Source organism: Doryrhamphus excisus, chromosome 13 (assembly GCF_030265055.1).
Source record: "Doryrhamphus excisus isolate RoL2022-K1 chromosome 13, RoL_Dexc_1.0, whole genome shotgun sequence".
In the NCBI taxonomy this organism is placed as follows: Eukaryota; Metazoa; Chordata; class Actinopteri; order Syngnathiformes; family Syngnathidae; genus Doryrhamphus; species Doryrhamphus excisus.
In genome coordinates, this window is record NC_080478.1 from 15155985 (window position 1) to 15179677 (window position 23693).

General features: G+C 40.6%; 6 protein-coding genes across 10 annotated transcripts in view; 2 read left to right on the top strand and 4 right to left on the bottom strand.

Annotated features, from left to right (window-relative positions):
* Positions 1-369: 369 nt before the first annotated feature.
* On the bottom strand, positions 370-5712 carry tmem39b (transmembrane protein 39B). The gene is made up of 9 exons (XM_058090504.1): positions 5543-5712; positions 4811-5011; positions 4352-4571; positions 3618-3701; positions 3267-3421; positions 1389-1722; positions 1054-1241; positions 841-961; positions 370-732 (listed from the first exon to the last, which is right to left on the bottom strand). Exons 2-9 carry the CDS (start codon positions 4939-4941, stop codon positions 499-501), a joined length of 1467 nt encoding a protein of 488 aa, XP_057946487.1. The 5' UTR covers positions 4942-5011; positions 5543-5712; the 3' UTR covers positions 370-498.
* A 399-nt stretch (positions 5713-6111) lies between these two features.
* On the bottom strand, positions 6112-10385 carry LOC131139931 (KH domain-containing, RNA-binding, signal transduction-associated protein 1-like). Of its 2 annotated transcripts, XR_009132320.1 has the most exons (11): positions 10020-10385; positions 9572-9699; positions 9293-9409; positions 9076-9222; positions 8885-9003; positions 8515-8773; positions 8324-8400; positions 8179-8240; positions 7915-8083; positions 6385-6441; positions 6112-6315 (listed from the first exon to the last, which is right to left on the bottom strand). XR_009132320.1 is itself a non-coding variant. In XM_058089867.1 (9 exons), exons 1-9 carry the CDS (start codon positions 10108-10110, stop codon positions 7980-7982), a joined length of 1104 nt encoding a protein of 367 aa, XP_057945850.1. In that variant the 5' UTR covers positions 10111-10384; the 3' UTR covers positions 7051-7979. The 2 variants fall into 2 exon arrangements, 1 of the variants encoding a protein (XP_057945850.1); XM_058089867.1 differs by lacking the exons at positions 6112-6315; positions 6385-6441 and having other exon boundaries at positions 7051-8083; positions 10020-10384.
* Positions 10386-10817: 432 nt separating this feature from the next.
* On the bottom strand, positions 10818-13806 carry zbtb8os (zinc finger and BTB domain containing 8 opposite strand). Its single transcript, XM_058089881.1, has 7 exons — positions 13610-13806; positions 12963-12987; positions 12744-12865; positions 12576-12658; positions 12285-12337; positions 12132-12168; positions 10818-12058 (listed from the first exon to the last, which is right to left on the bottom strand). The coding sequence occupies exons 1-7, from the start codon at positions 13689-13691 to the stop codon at positions 11972-11974; spliced, it is 489 nt and encodes a 162-aa protein (XP_057945864.1). The 5' UTR covers positions 13692-13806; the 3' UTR covers positions 10818-11971.
* LOC131139930 (histone-binding protein RBBP4) lies at positions 13805-17288 on the top strand. Its single transcript, XM_058089866.1, has 11 exons — positions 13805-13972; positions 14511-14658; positions 14740-14885; positions 15141-15314; positions 15391-15506; positions 15630-15790; positions 15863-15989; positions 16072-16149; positions 16310-16444; positions 16523-16633; positions 16722-17288. Exons 1-11 carry the CDS (start codon positions 13954-13956, stop codon positions 16782-16784), a joined length of 1278 nt encoding a protein of 425 aa, XP_057945849.1. The 5' UTR covers positions 13805-13953; the 3' UTR covers positions 16785-17288.
* On the bottom strand, positions 17049-19030 carry LOC131139933 (syncoilin-like). 3 transcript variants are annotated; one of them, XM_058089870.1, is made up of 5 exons: positions 18960-19030; positions 18365-18795; positions 17867-18277; positions 17674-17798; positions 17049-17459 (listed from the first exon to the last, which is right to left on the bottom strand). In XM_058089870.1, the coding sequence occupies exons 2-5, from the start codon at positions 18788-18790 to the stop codon at positions 17393-17395; spliced, it is 1029 nt and encodes a 342-aa protein (XP_057945853.1). In that variant the 5' UTR covers positions 18791-18795; positions 18960-19030; the 3' UTR covers positions 17049-17392. The 3 variants fall into 3 exon arrangements, with proteins under 3 accessions (XP_057945853.1, XP_057945852.1, XP_057945854.1); XM_058089869.1 differs by lacking the exon at positions 18960-19030 and having other exon boundaries at positions 18365-18832; XM_058089871.1 differs by lacking the exons at positions 17049-17459; positions 18960-19030 and having other exon boundaries at positions 17670-17798; positions 18365-18832.
* Positions 19031-19438: 408 nt separating this feature from the next.
* LOC131139928 (uncharacterized protein KIAA1522 homolog) overlaps positions 19439-23693 on the top strand; it is a 29674-nt gene continuing 25419 nt past the window's right edge. The window contains exon 1 of one of the 2 annotated variants that reach the window (XM_058089855.1): positions 19439-19680. The gene's annotated coding sequence lies outside the window, so the exon portion shown is untranslated. Of the gene's footprint in view, positions 19681-20421; positions 20577-23693 lie in introns of those variants that run through there. The other variant, XM_058089856.1, reaches the window with a different exon arrangement.

A 23693-nucleotide genomic window follows, 5' to 3' on the forward strand; every position in this document is an offset into this window, starting at 1 on the left:
CTTTGTTGTGACTTCCTCGGCCTCGTTTACGAGTGCCACGCAACTGTAGCAAAGCTTGACCAAAAATACATTAAATGTCTCGTCCTGAATTAGTGTAGTTTATGGCCCTTGACTACGGTTGCAAACGATGCTGCGTTAACCTTTAAACTAAACCACGCCCCCTGCTTGTATACTGTTCAGTCTTACATAGGGTTATAATGTTTATTGAACACAGGGAGCAGTAAAGTATTGTTATTGAGTATGTGTATGGCAGGTGTTTCTTCTAGTGCTGGGAGTCAATTTATAAAAATGTAACCACGGTCATGGTAAATGGGAGTCGATTTAAAGTGTGTGGACAAGAACAACTAGGCAACAGACATTTGAAGTAATACAAAAATATCTCCTTTTTTATTATGACAGATCAGAACAAAAGCATGACGCAAAATGCAATTTGTAGAAAAAATACAAAGGTCTTGAGCATCTTTTTTTTTCTTGAAAGCGACCCACAATAACTTAGTTCTAACTGACTTTCTGGTCAGATGGACTGTTTGAGTAGGAGTATGCCTTCCCTAAGACGATTCTGTCTCTGAGAAGCTTGAAGAAGGCATAGTAGTTACTGAAGAGGATCAGTGCCAGTGATATTGTCTGATGCCACTTTTCTGAGCATATCAATGAGTAGAGTTGGTAGAATATCATGGCCCCTTCCAGGATGATGAGTATGTTCAATATTCGTAGTGGCTTGTTAAAAAAGAACTGTTGGGTAAAAAAAAACAGCATTAGAATAATTTGTTTCTGCATATTAATTCAGTCACAAGCGAAACAAGCGATTCTGTGGAGAGCTGATCTGTTCGTATTACTCACATAAAAGCGATAATGGGACACATCTGATGGTACTGCGACATTGTAGTGGCCCATAGCTTTGTAGACATTCTTATTATGTTTGACCAGAACACCATGGGGCCACATGTATTCTTCTGTCCATCTGAATGGGGAAACACAACACAGAAAGCATTCTAAATATTATTTCAAAAGCATGTTGTCTATCTTGAGCAATGATCTGCGAGAAGTACGTACAAGTGCTGGAGAACGTTGGAACAGAGAGAGGGGTCTACTTTCTGCCAGCAGCCGAGATGCGCTGCAGCTTTGTGGAGCAGATCGCAGTAACGAGGTGGTAATAAGTGCCTCATTAGGATGACTGACGTGCTGACTGACACCAGGATGAAGAGCTCGCAAGACCAGCGTCTGTCTACATACTGTGTGTTCTACATAAAAACAAAGTAGGAACATATTAAGGTGATGGCAGGAATCTTCAGGTATAGCAGAACGTCTGAGGTTAGTAGGCTCTGATCTGGAAAATTAGGTCAAAATTAGAGGTCCCACTGTACACCAGAAACCTGCATGTGTCTCACCTTGACAAACCAGACAGGTACAAAGGCCACGTAGTAGGCACTCAGCATGGAGCTGACCAGCACCTCCTTCATTCTCCAGTTAAAGTCCATCTTTAGGTACTCCACCTCTTTGCGGATCAGGTCCGGGGAGAGGCAGCAGGCGTGGGTTGGCATGACTTGAACAGCGTACAGCTGGCTGGTGTGCTGTTTCCATGTTTCCTTCAGCACAGTCAGGTAGTCCCGCCCCCGGCCGATGCTGCCCACCTCTTTAGAGCCGATGCTGGCGATGGGGGAGAGAGGACCTGTGCGCCGGAAATCACAGCTCAACCGAAAGAATGGAATATACATGCCAAACCTGTTGGAAACAAGAGGCATAATCATCATTGTTAGGAGATCATCATCAAGATCACAGCCCATAATGGGAGATAAAAATTGTGTAAGAATGTATGCTTTGTGGAAAAATCTTCTGCATGTCCACCTGGTGGATGAGTGAAAGACCGTTTAGAGAACACGACAGCTGGTCATGGAGGGCCACGGTGAATCAATGCGCTCTTGTGTCTGTGTACAATGTCCACATTGTCAGCCTCAATTAACAAGCAGAGAACTCTCTAACATGCAAGCGTCCTCTTCCTATTGGACTATGAGCTGACTGCAGCACAGAGGTGAGCGTGGTTCAAGTCTGTAGGCTTAAAACATTTGTACAAGCATTGTACGCATATACAGTGTGTGTGTGTGTATATATATATATATATATGCATATACACACACGCTGTACATGCACTTGTAACAATATTAAAAATACAGTAGATCCTTGCTATTGAATCAAATGGCAAAATCATGTGAATAATGCTCCCACCCATAAAAATCCCTAAAAAAATAATTTTTTAAAACTCTAAACCCTATAATATATACCCCCTCAATATGCCAGTTATTAAATGCATTTTCAATTCAGTTTTACACATTAAACAACTGTAAGTATACAGTATAGCAGGGGTCACCAACCCATTGATGCACAGTGACCTTTGGCAGTCGATCCAGTGAAGGATTAGAAAAAATAACTGCATCCTCACATAAGTGCCATCCCCACTCGAATATTAGACATTTCACAAACATGTTGACCCCCCTGAACATGCCCGTATACATGCACCACGCCAGCCCCAGCTCTGAGCTTAGTCCCTGAAACCCTGAGGTGCCAGCACACGCCACATGCTCTCCTCGCAGGTAACAAATGTTGCACAGCTTGCACTCCTCAAGCAGCAACTGCACTGTATTGACGAGTTCATTCTCTCTCTTGCCTCGGTTCATTGCACTAGTATACAGTATTCATCATGGAAAATATTGACTGAATTGACCTCATTCACTCTTTTCCCCCTGCAGATAGTGCTATCAAACCACTTTCTATTTAAGTTAGTCTAAAATTAGTGCTCCACATCAAACTTATAACCTGTCTCCTACATCATCAGTAAACCTAGCAGGCTCCCCAGGCAACAAATGCAACATTTTCACTAAAAATAAGGGAAGTCTTTTGCTCAACTGAACAACATGGGCTGCACCATTGCCCTCACAGACTGCTGTGGTTCAAGCACCTTTGTCACTTGCAGTACCAGATTATTTTATTTTGATGAATGCTACAATACAATACATTTATGTGAAAGTATTTAACGGGAGTGCGATGAGGAAAAAGGGCAAAATACAGTAGTTTCTCACAGCTCACTGAACAGACCGTGTCACTTTTTTCAAATGTGAAAACTGGCAACGTGTTAATGTGGAATTGCAAGCTGCGTACAGCATCACTTTTTCCTTCAAGTCCACTGGCACCAAGTGTCAAAGTCCAAAGACCATTGAACAGAAGAGACAATATGTGTGATTGTAGGTGATATTTTCCCTGATGGTACTTACGGGTAGCAGAGGAAGAGCAAACTGAGCACAGAATAAGTTCTGAAGAGATAGATGAGTGAGCGGCACAGACTCCAGCCAGTCAACGTGAGCACGGCAAAACGCGCCATCACTAAGAAGACTGAATGAGGAAACGATAGCTTCCCGCTCTGTGACGCCTGCAGGAGATCCAGGAGAGAAAGAAGCAGCATTACTATAAACTCAGAAATTGAACCGCCTAAATTCTATTATTGACTATAACTCATAACTCTCTCGATTGTACAGGTTGAAAAATGTCATGTTTAAATGTATTTTCTCGTTTTTTCTTTTATCAAAAATGTGAACAAATTTTAAAAAAATGTGTCTAAAGCTTACCTCTTTAACAATCGCTCCAATTAATCTCCTTGCCAGTATGATGATTGTGAACACCAGCATGTTATAATCAATCAGGTGGAAGTTCTGTAAAACAACACAATTGTTTCAAGGTAGCAGTGCCATTCTGACATATTCCTGTGTCACCTTATATTATAAAATAAGCAGGTAGAGCAGATATTTCATAGACGAGCGGGTGTAGCAAATACAATTTCATGACATGAAAATATGTCCACATATATAGTTGTGTCTTTATATTATTACTGGAGTGGAACCTCTACATTTAAGTCCACCTGAAGTTGTGCGAACCAGTATTTGACTAAAACCTTCACCCTCTGAAAGGGCATAAAACGTCCAAGGTCAAGTCAAGCATGAAGTAAGACTTCAGAAAATAGAATACAGTCCAATAAGCTTATAAATAATTAACTCCACAAGGAGTTCAGCACAATATCGCTAGTGACAAATCCACATAAATAATAAAAGAAGAGCGTAATGCATACTACAAAGTCAATAGTCTCCTCCCTCATCCTTAAACCCTGTGGTTGAAGAGTGTATATTTTAGGGGTTTATTAAATAGTGGTCAATACATTGTTTGAAAATATAAACAAATCAAGACTGACTGTACATATTCATATGTACACTCTTGTGACTTTGTGGCAGAATTAATTAATTTGTTATGTAGCAAGTCAAAGAAACAGCAAATGTCAATGTCGACGCTGCCCAAAAGATACACTCACCAGTGAAGTGTGTGAGGGAGGATGTGATGGGGGGTACCACCATACAGTCTTGTAGATGTTGACATAGTGGACAAAGAGCGCAATGAGGTGGCAGAAGAAAAGGTGGAGCTCAAACAACACGTTCTGATCCACAGACAACTCGGGGATCTTGCAGTGTTTCAAGGGCACCACCGTCTGTGCAGCCAGTGGAGGGCTGGACATGCATGCTCCTGTGCCGCTCCTGGAAGAAAAACTAAATATTATGTAAGGCTGGCGATGTGGGCAACCGCGCAGTAATGTCTATATGCTTCAAACATGGAAATGATCCAAAAGACACAAACACTATAAAAGAAATGTAATTAGAAAATGCTGCAATCACATAAAAACTGCCGGATTTTTTGCATTTCATGCAGGGCTTGTCATTCAAACCCTAACATGAACTACGTTATTTGGTTGCTTGTTTGGATAATCCAGACTGACCTTGTTCGGGAGCGTACCCCAGTGACTGGGGAGCTGGTGGAGTGGTTGCCATTGCTCACTGAGCCTGGTTCACTGCTTAGTGGAGGTCTGCAGTAAGTGGTACGGTTTGCCCCTCGCCTTCCACCTGCCATTGCAGACACACCCACAGCTCACTCCTCTGGGGATTCTTCTGCTTGCTTGCTTCTCTTTGCTCCTTCTTTCCTGTTTGAGGAGAAACAAACAAATGCTAATTATTAATTCAGTCTACAGGTTGTTATTTAAATACTTGAAATGACTGTGACGTAAAGCTACTAGTAAAGTGTGTGAAATATCTTATGCTAGGCACTAAGGATTGGTCTTTTGAAGGACAAAACACTTGAATTATACATATGCAATACAAAATGTAGTATATTACGCCAGTTATCCGTGCGAAATACGCATCTCCTAAAACTTTCAAACCACTTCGTATTTGCTGTACAAGCATCGCTTAAGTACAATGCAGATGTTTTCTGATCTGCCCAGACAACGTCAAGTAGCAACATTTTTTAATTGTATGCGGGTAAACGCACAAGCCATGAGGCAACAGGGTCTCACAACGTGGGGGCTCGACATTGAGGGATGGACCCGTTTTTTCCGCCAAGACCACGCTTGATTAAATACAAAGATCTGAGGCCTAAGCTAAGAGTCTAAGTAGCGAGCTAGCTAGCTTCCAGCTAAGATATCAAACTGCTGAAAGATAAAATGAAAGCTTACCGGTGACAGTGCGTCAAATACTGACTCGCAGCATCAATTTTCACTTAAAAGCAATACAGCTTCAAAATTCCTGACGTATTTTTCATTGAAATCACCCAATACGTTCATTGTTGTTGTACAAGTGCCCGCTGATACACTGCAGCGAGGATACGTTGGCAAATTGTGGGCGGAGTTTCATTTAAAGGGACATGCTCGAACCAGGAAGCGAAAAGGCAACATAAACCTTCAGACGTGTCTCTTGTGCTTTGAAGTCTACCAATAGTGACTATACCATTTTTTTTCTGAAATGCAAACAAACTTTGTCCTGTACTGTGAATGTAACACACCGATTAACAATCTCAAGTGCTTTCAATGGCTGCTAGGAGTAACAGCAGAAACTCTGTCGCTGCAAATAATGCAGTTGGTTTTATTGTCCTTGGATTAATTGTTGGGGCTGCAAATTTACTTTAAAAGCAGTATAGTGTCTTTAAAATTCTAAATATGCCTTTAGACCACATGCATGATCTGATCAATACTAACAAAAAGGTCAAGGTGACATCGGTAATTTAATGCATAATGAAAAATACAGATTCGGTAGTAATACATTTTATTCTCATATAAAAAAACAGTCTCTGAATCTCATTTCCCCTAAAAAAGGGTAAAATGTTACTGTAAAAAAAAAACTTCCTCACAAAGGAAAAATACATCAGAAGACGGATCTTGAAGGGTGCAGTCTTCAGAGCCGCATTCAGTGAGAAGACACAGCAAAACCTCTTTCCAAGGCACTCAATGACCTGTAAGTATATTGAAAGTTGGTGTCAAAAATAGTTTTTTTTACTAGAAGTGACAATTGTTCAACTGACCTTAGTACTTGGGAGACTTGGAAGCTACATCAACAGCATTGACATTTCACGGACAACCTATGAAGAAAAATCAGTAAGCTCTCGAACTCTCCTTACACAAGCAAGCATTCACAAATCTACAAACGAGTTGACATGCAAAACATGATGCTACCTAAGATTCATGCAACTCGAATTTAAGTTTCTTTCCCATTATTGTGATATTACTATAACATACATTAAACGACATTACGATTAAGTGAGAAATATAAGGGAAAATCAGACCATTTTTGGAGTTGCATCTCAACCATTTCTGATCTTTTTGTACGGCTTATTTTGCTCGAATAACTACAGATAGCATATTTCGCACTTCAATAGTTTTTGATATTTTGGATGACACATTGCATTTCCTTATGCTTTGCACATAAAATAAAACAATATATCTAATAAATGAGTGTTGGTTAGTTTTACCTTCTTGTGGTGATCTTTTGGCTTTTAGAATCCTCCCCTCTGCGATTTTTTTCTTTTATAAAAAGCAGCCAGCATGACTTTGCTTCAAAGTCAAGTAAGACCCCTGCAAGCTTGATTTGAAATACTGTTGAGATTCAGTTACTGCAAGTGGCTGAAGATATTGCCTTAAGAGTTGGAGGCTGACGACAATACATATTCAAGCAATATATCACGTCCAACTTATATTTGGCAAACCATTACCTCATGGAATGATGAGCTTTATTTTTTTTGTAGATGACATTACAAGTGTAGTTTAGAAAGTTTGGGAAAAAATAGACTAAGCTCAATGTCAAAACAGTTTTGTGGTGTTTTTTTTAAGAAAAAGAAAAAAGGTAAACAGTATACATAGCTTGGTCAGCGTCAAATACACTGGTACACTTTGTCCAACGGAAATCTTTTTTTGGTACAACAAAATCAAAATAACATGTTTAAATCATTTTAACTGAAACTACAAACTTTATTGAAAAACGCACTGCAAAGACATTTGGGGGTATATTTAGTATCCTATTTAGCCAGAAGTACACAATTATGCATTTTAGTGCAGCTTCAAACACACTGTCCTACATTATATACAAAATATTGAGGTGGCTGCAGCCTTCCAATACAGACATTTTATTTTGCAAATAATGGTGCAACATAAAGTATCAGGCATTTTTTTGTTGAATTTACTAGTATAACATCTTGAGACCACTTGATAAAAAGACGACAGTTGTAAGATTTGTGTTGCACCACAAAATTGTTTCTAAATCAAACAAGGCTAATTTAAGTTTGCATTCTGTAATTATACCTTTTGTTTTTCTCGCCACGTTTAACATTTTATGGTACAATTAAAAAATAACCAGCAAATATTAAAATGTGAATGCCTTAAGTTTACGTCACAATTGACCTCAACTGCAAACTACTCTATTGTAACAGTTATTAAATGAAAATATGGTGAAGACAAAACCTTTTTACCCCTGGAACTGTGACAGCCAACAAAATTTGTACCAAGTTTAAAAAACAAAAAACTATATAAAAGGGTGAGGAAAACGAGAAGGAAATTACTTTTGAAACGTTAAGTGGGTTACAATCGAAGACAGTTGCTATAGCAACTCTCTACCAGTAGCCGCTCAGTATCTTGGATAGGGATGCTCTCTATAGTTTCCTTTCGTCTGCCTGGCTGGAGCAGCCTTCCCTCCGGCTCCAGACCACGAGTTCTCCCAGTCCTCTTGACCTGTAACAAGTAGGGAGAGATTTCAGACAAGATATTACTGGAAGGTGCAATGGCGGCAGCAAAGTGTACAAGTGTATAGAAAGGTGAAAACTCACCATATTGCTCATAAGAGGCTTCCTGGGGCTCTCCATGTCCGTAGTCATAATATTCAGTATCCCTGAAAAGAGATTTTCAAGTGTAAGTGTCATGTCCTTGTCTCAGTATAGTGAAAATGCGACGTGTGCTTGAATCTCTACTTACGCAGGAACGGGTTGTTGGCTATAATAATTTTCATACCCCTCATAGGCTGGCTCTGCATATGAATCCTCATAAGCAGGCTGGAAGGAAGATAAATCACGGAGTACATTATCATGGCAAAAAGATGTCAAGCCTTGCGTTTGAATAACCATTTATTGAGACATCTAAATAAGAAATCTGTGTTAACAGCTTACATAGTCTTCATAGGACTCGGGTTTGGGTTGAGACCCCGAAGGGGGAACTTGCTGGTGTGAAAGGGCAGCAGAGGGAAGCATTCTTGGCGCTCCAGCCGAAGGGGGCCTGGAGCGGGAAGCAGCTGCACCCCTACCAGAAGCGTTTGCTGGTCCTCCCCTACCAGATGGTGCACCTCTGCCATTACCCCGGCCCATTCCTCCTCGTGGGGCTCCACCACGCATAGCGCCACGAGGACCACCACGAGGCATGCCACGGCCTCTGAAAATACAGCAATTATGCTGTTTGTTAGCAATGTAGCTGTGTCAATCATGACTTCGTCTTAAAAGCACAGACAATGTAGTATGTGCTGAGAAAGCTTGCATTTCCTACCTCGGCCCTGGAGGAACACCCCGACCTCTTCCCGGATGTCCACCGCGTCCTCTGCCTGAACCATCCTGTGATCCATTGAGGAAGTGGGGGTCCATGTATGGCTCATATTCGCAAGGTTCCTGAATACAAACATTTATTAAAGCTTTCCAGACACCCAAGTACAAAATGTGTGTGAAGTGTGACTAACATACTGGGATCAGGAACTTCTTGACTTCATCCATAGCATGAGCCATGCGTAGGTAGGCATCTGGGATGGGTGCCATCACCTCAATGAAAACATGCAACTCCATAGAGAGGTGAGCATATTTAGGTTCCCCACCATTTCGCAGCTCTTCCTCCTAAAACAGCAATACACTGTGATGCATTTTGGGTGCATCCCATCATATATAAATGAGAAACTTAACATACCTTAGTCTTATCCCTCATGGAACCTTTCCCCAAGACTGAAATCTTTGCACCTGTCTCCTCTTGAAGCCTCTTGATTGTGGTGCCCTGAGGTCCCAAAAGCTTACCGACAAAGTTGACCTTTTGGGGGTGAATAAAGAAAAATTAGCACACTAGTCCCTTCTCATGACCCAGTGAAAATTTCATCACACGGAAATATGGATGCATGGCCCATTCTGGGTACAGAGCAAATATCCTCACTTAATGTTAAAATATGAAATTGTTACAGGAAAACAAACTCACCCTGGGAAACTGCTTAGATGGAATGAGTACTCGTTCTTTGAGTTTGAGTGTTTTTGTGGCAAACAGGTCCAAATAGGTCTCTTTCTCTTGTTCCTTCTTTGTGTCGCCTTTCTGGATCCTCTCAATCTCTGTAGAATGATAATAAATCTGAGTTCTGCATGCACCACATCGAAGATGAAACAAAAGGCCGTCCTCAAATTCATAAGTTGAACACACAAAATTGAGTATATGTGGGTATTAAGCGTGTTAAAGCAAATGATTATCGTAGATGTCTGCTGAATGCATAACATTGGCAAAGCGGCGAAAATGCAAGGGAGATTGACCTACATTGCTAAACCACGTGTTTAATTCTCCATTGTTCAGTGCAACCAAGCGATAAAAGCCCAGGGCCCAAAGCCGGCTATTCGCAGTTAGCCACAAAAGCTACCCGGTAACCGAATCAACTTACCAGCAGAAATTAGTTTCATGGCGTGTGTGAACGATGAATCCAGACTGTCCTTTTCGGCAAGGAGCTCAGGTAGGTATTTAGTGTCTTCCATTTTGCCTTACTTGTGCTCCTGGCTCAGCGCGATGGCGGACTGTTTGGCCTTTGTTAGCAATAGCGTAAATCAAACCCGCGAGCACGAGCGAATTTAACGAATGGAGCGTCGTGCGCCTCGCTGAGGATAAAAAAAATCTGTCGCAAAAAAATAATAACAGTAGTAATAGAGTTCCTGAGCAACAGCGTCGTGGTAATTCAGCCTTGTGGCGCGTCTGCAGCGAGCGCTCTTTCCTCAATGGACAAAGAGGAAATGGCGCAGCTGTATTTGATTGAGAAGAGAGGCGGGAACAGTGAATGACGTCACAGCCACGGCTCACAAAGGTCAGGCCCACAAAATAAAAATAACATAAAAATATCCTGGATATTCATGCATCCATCCTTTATATATCCTGTACATAAAATATAAAAATAATATGTACATTAAATTATATTGATTGGATTCATTTACCGCAATAAAATGATTTAAAATAACAATGAATGAAAGCAATTGAAAGTGCCGGGGCCATTTCTCTTTTATTGACCCTGGACCTATTGTAAAAATAAAATCAATTCATTATACATGAGATACAATGGACCATTTCATCCATACAAAATAATGTAATATCAATTTTATGTATAAAAATATGAAAAACTATTCTAGATAATTTTAGTTTTACATGCATAAACAAAGCAACAAAACATAAATGGCTGATGAAATTGATAAATGAATATTAAACATCATTTATAGCTTTATTGAAGACTTGTTGGTGAACACGATAAGTACAACTGTACAACCGGAGCAGGAGCTTGGTTCGCCTTGCCATCTCCAAATCAGAAACCATGGTTTTCAGTCGGAAAAGGGTGGAGTGCTCCCTCTGGGTTGGCAATGAGTATCTTGTCAAGTATCAAGTAAAGTAAAAGAATGGAGTGGAGTTTATTCAAGAAAATATTCTGTTTGTGATTACTATTTCAAAAGGTTGGCGCTAGCAAACGGTAATAGATACTGTAAATGAGAAAAAACATCAATATGACCCAAAGTTTGTGTTGAGAGTTAATTCACTCATCTAATTAGCATTATGACATCACCAGGCTCAGAAATGGTCAGCGTCCTGTCTCCACGATACCCAAACATGAGGCTGATATGCAAACTGTAGCCAGCACAAGTCTCTCAACGATCTGATAAACTGTCAATTTTTATATATTTTTTCCATAGTACTTTTCTTAAAAGTAAAGTTAAAATCTTGTCTCGTTATCGTAGACCCAATCTTGTGTATCGTCTCGTCTCATAAACTGAGTGTTCCATGATACTTCTATTTATACCACTAAGTGGAATATAGCCAAGACTGAATACTCTCTAAATGTTATTGTTTTTAACGTTTAAACAAGTGTGAAATAGGTCAATGCCACATTTCTATTCTGTATTTTTGAACCAGAAAGGCCATATACACAACTCACAAAAAGTTAAGGATATATATATATATGCATGTGTATAATATATATACTCCATACACAGTATATATACATACACAGTATATATTTTATTAGCAATGTAAACCACAAAAGTCATATATTTACATTTAATCATAGTTGTTAAAACATTTGAAAGCAAAAACATAAAGGGTTTGGAGTTGATTCACTTAAGATGCATGATTACTTCCAGGTAATAAACATACCTTAATCGTAATAGAGTTCAAATAATCATATAATGATTGAATTATTCTGGTATTTTGTAATTAATAGTTATTGAATTGTGATAAATGAGTATAATAATCTATAATCTTCAATCTATAATAAGCAAACAATATTATACAATTTTAAAAAGACCCCTTAAGGTATTCCAGTCCCAACAAACCAACGGTGTGATCAACATTTTTCAAGTATCAGATATCAACAATTGCAAATATCTCAGGTTTTTCCTTGTCATGGATTTGCATTGCAGAGTATGTAATGGCTTTCACTTCTGTACCCTAGAATGACAAACAGTCTTACTTTAGGGTTTCTTTCATTTTACTCTGAATAACCTTCTTGCAGAATTCTTACCTGTGGATGCTTTACCAGTGAGAATTCTTCACCCCACCTTCAACACATACAAACAGATATTAGAACAAAAATGGTACAAGACGATAGGATTCAAGAGACTGCAAGATGTTCTACTTATTTGTCACATTTTTATGAGGAGCTTAACATACTTACCCAATGGAGCGAATCTTGAAGCGCATTCTGTCTATGTGCAAAACTTTGACTTCCTGCCAGGAGAAAAAAAAATCAAGCCATGCAGCCAATGAAGAACACAATAATGTGGTGTATGTGCCTGCACATTACAACACTAACTGTACAGTAACTCACTCGCTCTATGTGTTAAAATGATTGCCAGTCTACCTGCATTACAACTCAACTTTGTGAGAAGGCGATAACCATGATTTGTTGGTATAAATTAATCTATGCGGACCACAATTTTAAGCAATTTCTGTTGAATATACTCACCCTGGGAATAAAGAAGATCTCTGCACTAAACTTGTACAGCCAGTCATCTAGGAAGTGGAAGAGCAGAGATTCCATGTCTTCCCCTGTAAATGACAGAGAGGGACTATGACTAATGATATTGTAGAGTATCAATCATTTCGATTTGAAAACCGTCATCTGTGCACTCACCTTCTGACCCCACTTCAATCATATCAATCGGCTCAACTGTTTCCGTGTCTGTCATGTAGCCAAACATGCCCATGGCACATTGCTCAAAGGCTTCCTCCAGAGACGCTCCCCAGGAATGGATTCTTGAATGGGAGATCATACGTTAACATACACATCACAATGCTTATCACCCAAAAAAATTAGTATATAGTGGTAATTTAGCCACAATAAAACACTCACTGTACATCTGCTGTATGATCCAAGTCTGTAAACAAACACATTGTGATAAGTTTAGACAATATTGACTTAAGTTACTGTGACCATTTTAAATGTAACTGTTAACTTTAGATTTTGTGATTCATTCATTCATTCATTTTCTACCACTTTTCCTCACGAGGGTCGCGGGGGGTGCTGGAGCCTATCCCAGCTGTCTTCGGGCGAGAGACGGGGTACACCCTGGACTGGTCGCCAGCCAATCACAGGGCACATATAGACAAACAACCATTCACACTCACATTCATACCTACGGACAATTTGGAGTCGCCAGATTTTGTGATTTTTACCTTAAATTGGTCGAGCGTGATTATAAACAGAAGAAAAACACAAGATAAAGATTTAAAGCAAACTAAAATGATTTTCGCGAACAGACGTATTTGTGATCAATTTCACAATAGGTAAGTAATAAGACAATGTAATGGGGTGTCCGGAGACACCAAATTCACGAGACGAGACGATGCACGACTTTGGAATAACCTACTTTAGTGACTAGCTGGGGGGAAAACCTGCAGTGTCTCCGCCCTCCGTGGCCCGAGTTTAAACCCTGCCTTAAACTATGTACATAAAGACGAAAGAAGCTAGCCCTTCCACTATCACAATATTTCACTCACATTCATATTTTTTGTCGATGGGCGGGTATTTTGATTTGGTTTCTTTCTGTGCCTCTGTCAGGTCTAGCTGGCGGTCACCCATTTGGATCACGAATCGATTATGTTTAAAGAGAATGCCAAACTAAACTTTCAGCATGTCGGTCTACAGTACAGCCTCTCGAATTCAACATGGAAGGTGGGCGGAACGCCGAAGCTGTGTCGCACTTCCGGTTCTGTTTTCACTCTACACCGATTGGCTAATCGTCCTGCATGGAGTTGGCGCCATTGCAAGCGCTCGTGCTACCTTCAAAGCGCTCTCCCCTAAAATACGCATTTTGTACAAGTATTAGCCGTTAAACAAGGACATGATGGCCGACAAAGACGGTAAGGCTGTGGACTCTTCTAATTTAGTTGCCGAAACCGTGTTTGCGGGCGCTCAGTAAGATGTAAACTGTGGGACTAGTTGGACCGGTGTTGGCGCGTCTGCCCGCATCTCAGTTCATTGTTACAAACTAGCGAGCTAGCTGTTAGCTACTGTAGCGTTAGCTGCCACGAGAGTGCTAGATGAGTAGATTTTAATGTTCTAATGCGTGGAAATGTATTGTTCTACTTGGAACTTTGGCTTGTGCCCACGTTCTTTTGGGGGACTGTGTCGCACTTGTGCATTTACTCAACTTGCTGTAGTAATGTGAATAAACGTTAGCTTAATGAACCTTAGTTAATTAACACGTAAGGCACCATCTACCTGCTGTAGAACCAACCCGTAAGTCATGTTAATGGCTTGTACCATGTCAACCTTTTTATAATGTCACTGCGCATCTGGTAATCCATCATTCAATTATTTGTTTGATGTATTAAACTGTGCAGCCAATCTTTGACTGAGTCAATTCTGCCATTTAAACGTGTTTTGCTATATCCACAGCTGCATTTGATGATGCCGTGGAGGAGAGGGTAATCAATGAGGAGTACAAAATTTGGAAAAAGAACACCCCTTTCCTCTATGACCTGGTCATGACTCATGCCCTGGAGTGGCCCAGTCTCACTGCCCAGTGGCTGCCAGATGTCACCAGGTATGTGAAGAACACCTGTATATTAAAACGTAGCAAGAAAACGTTTGACATACTTAATTTTAAATTTGTTCCTTTTCACAGACCCGAGGGAAAGGACTACAGTGTGCACAGGCTGGTTCTAGGGACACACACCTCAGATGAGCAGAATCATCTTGTGATTGCTAGCGTTCAACTCCCCAATGATGATGCCCAGTTTGATGCCTCACACTATGACAGTGAAAAAGGAGGTAAGGAATATTGTAGGAATGTTATGTTTTTAAAATACAGCACTGTGCAAAAGTAAAACAAATGAGAACATTTTTGGCTGATAGCCATGTATAGCAGTTGTGCCGCTATATAATAAAACAACGTTTGTAATTTCTGTATTTTCTCGACTAATTACTGTGCCCTGGGCATTAATCATTAAAACAAGAACTAGTGGTGGCTTAAGACTTTCATAAAACTTTATTTCACTTGTAGACATGTTCTTTGTGTTGTTTCAGAGTTTGGCGGGTTTGGTTCTGTAAGTGGCAAGATAGAGATTGAGATTAAAATCAATCACGAAGGTGAAGTCAACAGAGCCCGCTACATGCCTCAGAACCCTTGCATCATTGCCACCAAGACCCCGACCAGCGATGTGCTGGTCTTTGATTATACTAAGCACCCATCCAAGCCAGGTAACAATCAGAACAGATATCCCAATGCTGGAATAACTGGTCTTCTCTTGATAACATTTATATTGTGTCATACCAGACCCCTCTGGAGAGTGCACCCCAGACCTCCGCTTGAGAGGCCACCAGAAAGAGGGTTATGGCCTCTCCTGGAATCCAAACCTAAGTGGCTGCCTCCTCAGTGCTTCTGATGACCATGTGAGTAAGCACTTTGTGGCTTCTTTTTTTTTTCCAAGTTCAACTGTTTTACTTTTTCTTTTAAAGTGTTCTTGACAATGTTTTTTGTTTTGTTTCTTAACCTTGTCTGCTTTATATTGACAGACTATCTGCTTGTGGGATATCAGCACAGTACCGAAAGAGGGAAAGATTGTGGATGCCAAGACCATCTTCACAGGCCACACTGCTGTTGTGGAGGATGTCTCCTGGCACTTGCTCCATGAGTCACTCTTCGGTTCTGTGGCTGATGACCAGAAACTCATGATGTAAGTCAAGATCAGAGAATAAATACAATGTTTACTTTATGTTTGATTTGATTTATTCATTTCTTTGAATAGATGGGACACACGGTCCAACAACACCTCCAAGCCCAGCCATGCAGTGGACGCTCACACTGCTGAGGTCAACTGCTTGTCTTTCAATCCCTACAGCGAGTTTATCCTGGCCACAGGTTCAGCAGACAAGGTGATTCTGCCCTGCCGATGCCAATCGCTATTGTTATCAATGGTTATTGATTATTTTAATGTGTTGGTTTTTTTTTTTTTAGACCGTGGCTCTGTGGGACCTGAGGAATCTGAAGCTGAAGCTGCATTCATTTGAGTCTCACAAAGATGAGATCTTTCAGGTAAACGTGAATGCGATGAATACACGGAATCCTCCTTTGCTTGATTAACATGAAATTATACTTAGAAAGCATATGAATAGGTAGGCTAGTCATCTGTTGAGCTTTTATAGTGAGACTATATTTGTAGAAATGTGACATTTGTACCACGTCTGAAAAATAGGTGCAGTGGTCTCCTCATAACGAAACTATCCTGGCCTCCAGCGGCACAGACAGGAGGCTAAATGTGTGGGACTTAAGTAAGATCGGTGAGGAGCAGTCGCCCGAGGATGCAGAAGATGGCCCACCTGAGCTGCTGGTGAATTTTAACAACTATCTGTTCAACAAAAAAAAAAAGCTTGAATGTTATGTGCCTAACAGACATGTTCTTTTTAAGTTCATCCATGGTGGACACACAGCAAAGATATCAGACTTTTCTTGGAACCCCAATGAGCCATGGGTTATCTGTTCTGTGTCAGAGGACAACATCATGCAAGTGTGGCAAATGGTAATTGTTGTGTGTTTAACAGTGTTGGTTGGTTCTAATTAGAAATGCGTTTTAAAAATTACACTCTTTCATGTTCTTTCTACTTCAGGCTGAAAACATCTACAATGACGAGGACCCAGAAGGAGCAGCAGAGTCAGAGGTCCAAGCATGAATCCATTCAACACATTTTTGACGTGCTTGTTGAAATAATCCAATTCCATCATTGTCGGTGCAGATGAACGTCTTTTTAATATTAATTTTGGACTCGGTGTTTTGGGGGGGAAATTCATAAAATGCTCTTGTGGTGTATTTAAAATCTGTCTGGATTGGTCTGACATTAGATCTGTTAGTTTGTCATAATCTCAGTTATTCAACCCTGATGTGATGAAACTATCAAAGAGTTGTCTATCATTCCAGTGTTTTTTTGATGGTTTTATTCACATATTTTCTTGCATCGGTTAGTTGTGCTCAACACATTTCTACTGAGATCCATTTTTATAAACAATGTACATACGTAGGTTTTCACTTTATTTGTGCAAATGAAGTAGTAAGAATTTCCAGCTTGTGTGTTGCGTTTCGTCCACATTTGTTCCCTTCTGTGTTTCCTCTGGTTTGTCTGTGCTGCATCAGAACTCTTGTGTACTTAAGTATATTCATAATAAATATTTGCAGTAAATTGGTGTGCTTGTTTTCATAACCCAGCATGTCAGCAGAGAAGGTTAAAAGGCAAATATAACGTTGACGTTTCATATGTAAAGCAGTTCAATGGTCTGGTCAAGATTAAGTGGACTGACTACTAGAATCTTGGGGATGTTCCTTGTCAGGAGCTTCACTTGGTTCATCGTCTCTGGACAGGAAAGACAATACTCAGTCTCATTTAAAGTCAAATAGTCATTGATGCATTGTCAAAACTATACATTATATTATGCTGGTTTTAACAGTTTGCACAAGCTATTTCTCAATATACTTTTTGTAAAGTAGTAACTACACTTGGAGTAGTGTATTGTTCATTTCATCAGCACTTCTCAGGGATTTGCAATGTCAAGCCTGTTAAAACCTACCTGATTTGTGCCAGCTTTTCTAAAATATCATTTGTGAGTGCCTGCAAGTCTCTTGTATGTCTTTTTTGAATGTCAAACTCCAGGACCAGTTTCTTCACAGTCTCCTTTAATTCCTCTTCGAGCTCCTGAGCAAACAAGTAGTATCAATCATGGAATATCTGTTAAAGTCTAAATCAACTGTACAGTACTCTACCTTGTGTTGTGTAATCATCGTCTCCCTTTCTAGTTCCATCAGACTAATTCTTTGCTCCATTGAATACCTCTTCTCCTCCAGTCTTTGTGCCTCCTCTTTCAGGCTCCCCACTTGAGCCCTCAAGCCCACTGCCTGCTCCTTACTCATTCTTAAGGCCTTCTCTCCAAACTGCCTCCTCTTCAGGAGTGATACGAGTCGAGGCTCATACCAGCCCTCCAACTCCTTCATGTTGATGCTGAGCCGTCGCTGCAGGCGGACAGAGGCTTGGCGGCATTGGCTGACATCGCTCATGGCTCTCGGTCTGGAGGGCTTTTTGGCATGATCCTTCAAAATATTGAGCTGGTTCTGATGGGCGTCCTGGAGCTGAAACAACTCTTCTGTCAAGCTTTGGACATGGGCCTTGAGCTCCTCCTGTGACAAATGTGTAAAAGTGAAATGTGTCATGTGGGTTGTAGCAGGGCATGATCACGAAGACCCAAGAAGACCCGAGACTCCTACCTTTGTAAGTGCTGCCTGAGCCACCTGGTACTCTTGTTCAGCCAGCGTCACCTGACTCTGGATGCAGTCTCTTGCAGTGATGAAGAGTTTCCTCTTTACCTGCTGCACTTCCTGTGACACAACCATGTAATCCATCTGAGCTAGTGTGACCAGCCCCCACTTCTCTACAAGCTTTCCTCTCAAGTGCTCCACAACCCTCATCAAGGGCTCATGCAGAAACTGGAGCTCTTTTATCAACACATCCCTCTCCATCTCCAAACGGGACACCTGCTCGATGCATTGCTCAAAAATCTCTCCGAGGCTTTCCATGTCTGACCCCTTCATATTGTTGTCCATGTCCGCGTCGGCATTGCTGTTTTGTCTAATATCTCCAACAAATGTGGATTCCATGTGTTTCCCATTGTCCACTGATATGTCAATTTCCATGACGACTGCAAGACGAGCCAGAAGACAGAAAGTCATTAATCAGTTGGTGATGAAAGAATCACACTAGTAAAAGATTAGATTAACAAGTCAATTTTATCACAATAAATCACCCATACAGTATCAAAACAATGAACATGAATCTGAATACATGTTATTTGTACTCACTCACTTTGTAAAAAGAAAGGTAAGTCCAAATCTTTCACTGCTTCAGAGCTCTCCCTGCTTGTTTATGTCTCCAAAACAGGGACCCACTTTGCACTTATTAATAACAACTGGAGTCAGAGTGGAAACATTATACTTGCCTTAGGCAGAACTCTGTCTGACCCCCATGGAAAATCAAAAAAGGGGTGTTTGGGCCTCTTGAAGAAAAAACAACATGACCCCATAGCATACATTACGACCAACTAGGTGACAGACATGTTATATTTACAGTGGTGTATTTTTTATATGCAAAAAACCTCAAACCTTTGCATGTGCTCTGAACTGGGTGCATTCCATTCGGTCCATTCATTCAGTGTTTCAAAAGTGTAATTCTCCACACTGCCCACTAGATGTCCTCCTTACACAGACTGCGGTGCCGCGCCCTTACCTGAGCGGCCATCCTCCTTACAGGTGGGCCGCTACTTGTTCACTCCAGCGCCACCTTCTTGCCATTTTCCCTCCGCGGCCCGGCGGGGCGTCCTCAGACGAAGCCGCTCTGACAACCGGGAGACATTTGAGCTGACTTCCTGACAAACATCAACGTAAACGCTCGAATCCAGTAAAACTTCCTGACTCATTTTGCCCTTTTCCGCGGAAATGTTTCACCTGAAGTTTGGTCGGTGAAGTTTGAAGAAGAAAAAGGCTGCAAATGGAGAGAAAAGGCATCCGGACCATTAAAGTTTAACAAGGTAGACATCTTCATTATTCGTCATTTTACGTTTGTTTTTTTTCTATTTGCTTCACACATAGACTGATACAAATATTGTATGTTGAAAAAACTCGCAAAAGGTTGATTAAAACCACCTTGTCCACGAATAGAGTAAAACTCAGGTGTTGCCTTTAGCAGTGAGGTGAGAAACCGAGCTGAGAACATTAAGTTCGAGTATTGGCATGCATGGAAAAAGTAGGTGTGGGAGATTTGCTTAGCTTGGCCTTGAGGGATCCTAAGCAAAGGTAATTTAAGACCTGTCGTGCTTCTCTCATGACAGCAGAGACTATTGTGTTGTTTCCCATCACTGACTTGGCCTGACAGCATGGAGCTCACACACTTGGCTTGAGGTGCGTTCATTTGCCATCTTTCCTTCGGCTGTTTGAGCTACAGACAAAAATACACGTATGAACACAGAGTGACCACCAAAATCAAGTATTTTATTATTATTATTATTATTTTTGTTCCATTGATAAATTCAACTGTAGTGTGTGCGTGTGAGTGTATGTGTGTGTGCACATCACAATGCTACACTTGTATTAACTTTTCTTGTATCTACTTTTTTAGTTCTTGTACCTTCTGGTAAGGTGATACATTTGTTTAGAAAGGGTGTGTCACATACTGGTGTTCCTTCTCCACCAGCCTGCCATGCTGGGGCATGTACTATGGAGATTACAGGTGAATTATGTAATCACCGGAGGTGCAGCAGATGGTTTGGCTTGGAAGGAGAGATGTTGTGCATAAAGTGCGAGACATGATGATGACGATGACACAGATGTGGTGACTGGGAAGAAAACATGAAGTTAGGAGACGATTGGTTCAGCTTTTTGATGGAAAGGAGACGTTTACAGGGAGAACAATGGGGTGTTGCAACAGGTACCCACTCGTGATCATGTGTTTGGAAGTAGATTAAGTGTGTGTTTGTGTCATCCTGCAGTGAGAGGAAACTCCAGACTGATGAGTGTGACTGTTGATCAATAGGATTAGCAGATGAGTAACTCATCAGTGGCTTCTTATCACAAACAATATTTGGCAAACAAAAACATGTTGTTGAATATTTTGCTACCTACGACGTCTGACTTTTGTAGAATCAAATTTAATTGGGGGAACTTTTCTACTGAAAGGAACCTGCTGCGTTTGTTTAGTCTGGCTGTGTCCAAAAGCTGAATGTCCAGCTGTGTTCACTGGTGCTTATCAACATAGTCTTGACTGACTTGTCAACTCGGGGGTCTTAAAGTGCTTATTTTGACCCCTGGCAACATCTGGAAGCAAAGTAAATATTTTGCAGTGTCTATGCTCACTGCAATCTCTCAATACCTCCAGGGAGAATTCACATTTTGTAATACGTTGTTGTACATACACTGTATAATTATATTGAAGAACAGATGCATTATAATACACGACCAAGTTAGTTGTGGTGTGTGCATATGAGGTGTGTTAAGAAGAAGGGTTACCATTTCATTTACTCTACCCAGTTATAACAAGAAGCTACATAAACACCGTTATGTGTTTGTAAGCGAGCACGAACCAATAACGGCAAAAATTAAAGGGGACCTATTATGCTTTTTCCACTTTATGACCTATAAAGTAGTTAGAATGTTGTATTATCCTGTTAAACGATGCCAAAGTTTCAGACAATGAGGTTTTCGCATTTGGAAGTGAGCCCTGAAAGACGTTTGAGATGTCTCAAAACGCTAGGTTTCAAAAGGTGTGGTAAAGCTGTTCCATTGTGACATCACAGAGTGACAGACTTCCTTATATGGTTCAGAGTTAGGAAGCACGTTGGGCATCTAATCTTGGGTAATCTAAAAAGTTTTCTGTGTGACTTATTGTGTGTAGCTGCTCTATGGGAGACCACCACTCAATAGGATGGGTCGAAAAAATTGCATAATAGGTCCCAAGGAAGGAACAAGGAACTCTCCAAATGATACTGTGTGGGTCTATGTCTTGTCTTATTTATGTCTTATCTGTTATTATGTCTACTCTATTGAGTAATATGCATGTAAAGGTGACTATAGGGGTGTTTAATTTGTGTCTAGAGTGCTCTAATAATGTTAAAAACAATATTTAGAAGGTTATAAGCAGGTTTTCTATGCACTTTTGTTTGTTTCTTTCTGCTTTTTTCCTGATTTCGGAGTCGCCACAGCGGATCTTTTGATCTAAAAAATGCGTAAATTCATGTATCATACTTAGAACCAATTAACCAGTATAAATGAGAGATTACTGCATAAAGGAAGTCACTCTTGTAAGGCACACTTGTAATTCTGAAATAAACTAAAATCAAAAATTTTAAATCAAATTAAAATCAAAATTTAGGTTAGTTCCTCATGTCCTACATGGTGCACAAATAAGATCAATTTACGTGTGAAGTACAATCTACACTAATGTCCCCTTTAGATAACCATTTTAATTAATTGATGGCCTTCGTATGATGAAAATGCTGCACCAACTACTCAAACCAGAAAATACTTAGTACTTTTACCATATACTTACTATATATAAGTAGTACATGCAGGAACAGGATCAGTTGAAAGAAAATACAAAACACAAACAGAGTTAATCCTGTGATGATTGTGAGGCACCCTTGGATTTGGTATGAGTTCCTGTGTGACGGCAACTATAAAGATTTGTGACACCTTAACTTTCCTGAAAATACCCCCGACCCTAGTCGGGATAAACAGTATACACCGTGTCCCCGCCTCTATCCTTTATCTTGGCATGGCGGTGCGGGAGGCTCTGAGGTGGTGAAAGGAATAATGGAGGTGGTGACTTCAACAGAGATCGCGGGAGGGTGGAAGCCAACTTGGACTGAAGAGTTCCTCTGAGGGTAATTATCAATCTGTTAGGAATGTAGCATGCTCCCCTAGCAGACATGCCGATGCATGGCTATAGCTGCCTCGCAGCACGCCAACTTGCATTGCTGTCCGGACCTTACTCAGCTCACGTACAGTTTTTTGGGGGCTATTGTGGATTTACATTATTGTTATATTTACCACTTCATTGTCTCTCTTTCTAGCGATGCACATTAAAATATTAATTTTATTGTCCACCTCTCGCCCCAAGTCAGCTGGGATAGGCTCCAGCATACCCCCACAACCCTAGAGAGGGTAAGCGGCATAGATAATGGATGGATGGGTGTTTTATTGTCATTGTCAGTCATCAAGTTTATTGTAATTGCACAGAAGACTACTGTAATGTGTAATAAAAATAAGTAGCTCTTATGTGTTGGTTTGTAACCAACTGAATAATAAATGTCTAGACTATGGGTGTAACAACAATAGTTATTGAATGCATCACATAATCAGTTCACAGTTCCACATGTCCAAAAGGAGTAGGAAGAAGCAAAGCTTATTAAATCCTACCCCTCCATCTGGTACTTTTACAGTCAGTAACTGTTACATTTGTTCACTTCCTGCTTTCCTAATATAGTTTAATTTTTTTTTATCACGTACCGAAGTACGAGGTGATATGACCATACAATGACATAATGGGCACCACAGTAACTGTCAATATAGTGATATATATAGCACATTTTTACTTGGACACATAATATTTAACTTTCTGACATTTGTCATTTAATGTTTTTCCACTTCCTCTATAGTAACAGTCTTTAGGACTTAGCAGCAACCAGAATTTTCCATCCATCCATCTATTTTCTATGCCGCTTATCCTCACTATGGTCGCGGGTATGCTGGAGCCTATCCCAGCTGTCTTCGGGCGAGAGGTGGGGTACACCCTGGACTGTTCGCCAGACAATCACAGGGCACATATAGACAAACAACCATTCACACTCACATTCATACCTATGGACAATTTGGAGTCGCCAATTAACCTAGAATGTTTTTGGAATGTGGGAGGAAACCGGAATACCCGGAGAAAACCCACGCATGCACGGGGAGAACATGCAAATTCCACACAGAGATGCCCAAGCGGAGAATTGAACCCAGGTCTTCCCGAACTACTGACTGTGTGGCCTTAATGCTAACCACTATA

Bases quoted from the DNA above. Each gene is read 5' to 3' on its own strand.
- LOC131139930 (XM_058089866.1), top strand. The intron at 16,150-16,309 runs GTAAACGTGAAT...TCTGAAAAATAG, and splicing joins ACAAAGATGAGATCTTTCAG to GTGCAGTGGTCTCCTCATAA. The intron at 16,445-16,522 runs GTGAATTTTAAC...GTTCTTTTTAAG, and splicing joins ATGGCCCACCTGAGCTGCTG to TTCATCCATGGTGGACACAC.
- zbtb8os (XM_058089881.1), bottom strand. From the start codon at position 13,691: ATGGGTGACCGCCAGCTAGACCTGACAGAGGCACAGAAAGAAACCAAA. The intron at 12,659-12,743 runs GTGAGTGCACAG...TGTCATTTACAG, and splicing joins GATTGAAGTGGGGTCAGAAG to GGGAAGACATGGAATCTCTG. The intron at 12,338-12,575 runs GTGAGTATATTC...TTCTCCTGGCAG, and splicing joins AGATCTTCTTTATTCCCAGG to GAAGTCAAAGTTTTGCACAT.
- tmem39b (XM_058090504.1), bottom strand. From the start codon at position 4,941: ATGGCAGGTGGAAGGCGAGGGGCAAACCGTACCACTTACTGCAGACCT. The intron at 1,723-3,266 runs GTAAGTACCATC...TGTTTCCAACAG, and splicing joins TTGCTCTTCCTCTGCTACCC to GTTTGGCATGTATATTCCAT. The intron at 733-840 runs GTGAGTAATACG...TTTACCCAACAG, and splicing joins TGTCCCATTATCGCTTTTAT to TTCTTTTTTAACAAGCCACT.
- LOC131139933 (XM_058089869.1), bottom strand. From the start codon at position 18,826: ATGACTTTCTGTCTTCTGGCTCGTCTTGCAGTCGTCATGGAAATTGAC. The intron at 18,278-18,364 runs GTAGGAGTCTCG...CATTTGTCACAG, and splicing joins CTCAGGCAGCACTTACAAAG to GAGGAGCTCAAGGCCCATGT. The intron at 17,460-17,673 runs GTAGGTTTTAAC...TTTCCTGTCCAG, and splicing joins GAAAAGCTGGCACAAATCAG to AGACGATGAACCAAGTGAAG.
- LOC131139931 (XM_058089867.1), bottom strand. From the start codon at position 10,110: ATGGAAGACACTAAATACCTACCTGAGCTCCTTGCCGAAAAGGACAGT. The intron at 9,410-9,571 runs GTGAGTTTGTTT...CACCCCCAAAAG, and splicing joins CATCTAAGCAGTTTCCCAGG to GTCAACTTTGTCGGTAAGCT. The intron at 8,774-8,884 runs GTAGGAAATGCA...CTGTATTTTCAG, and splicing joins GGTGTTCCTCCAGGGCCGAG to AGGCCGTGGCATGCCTCGTG.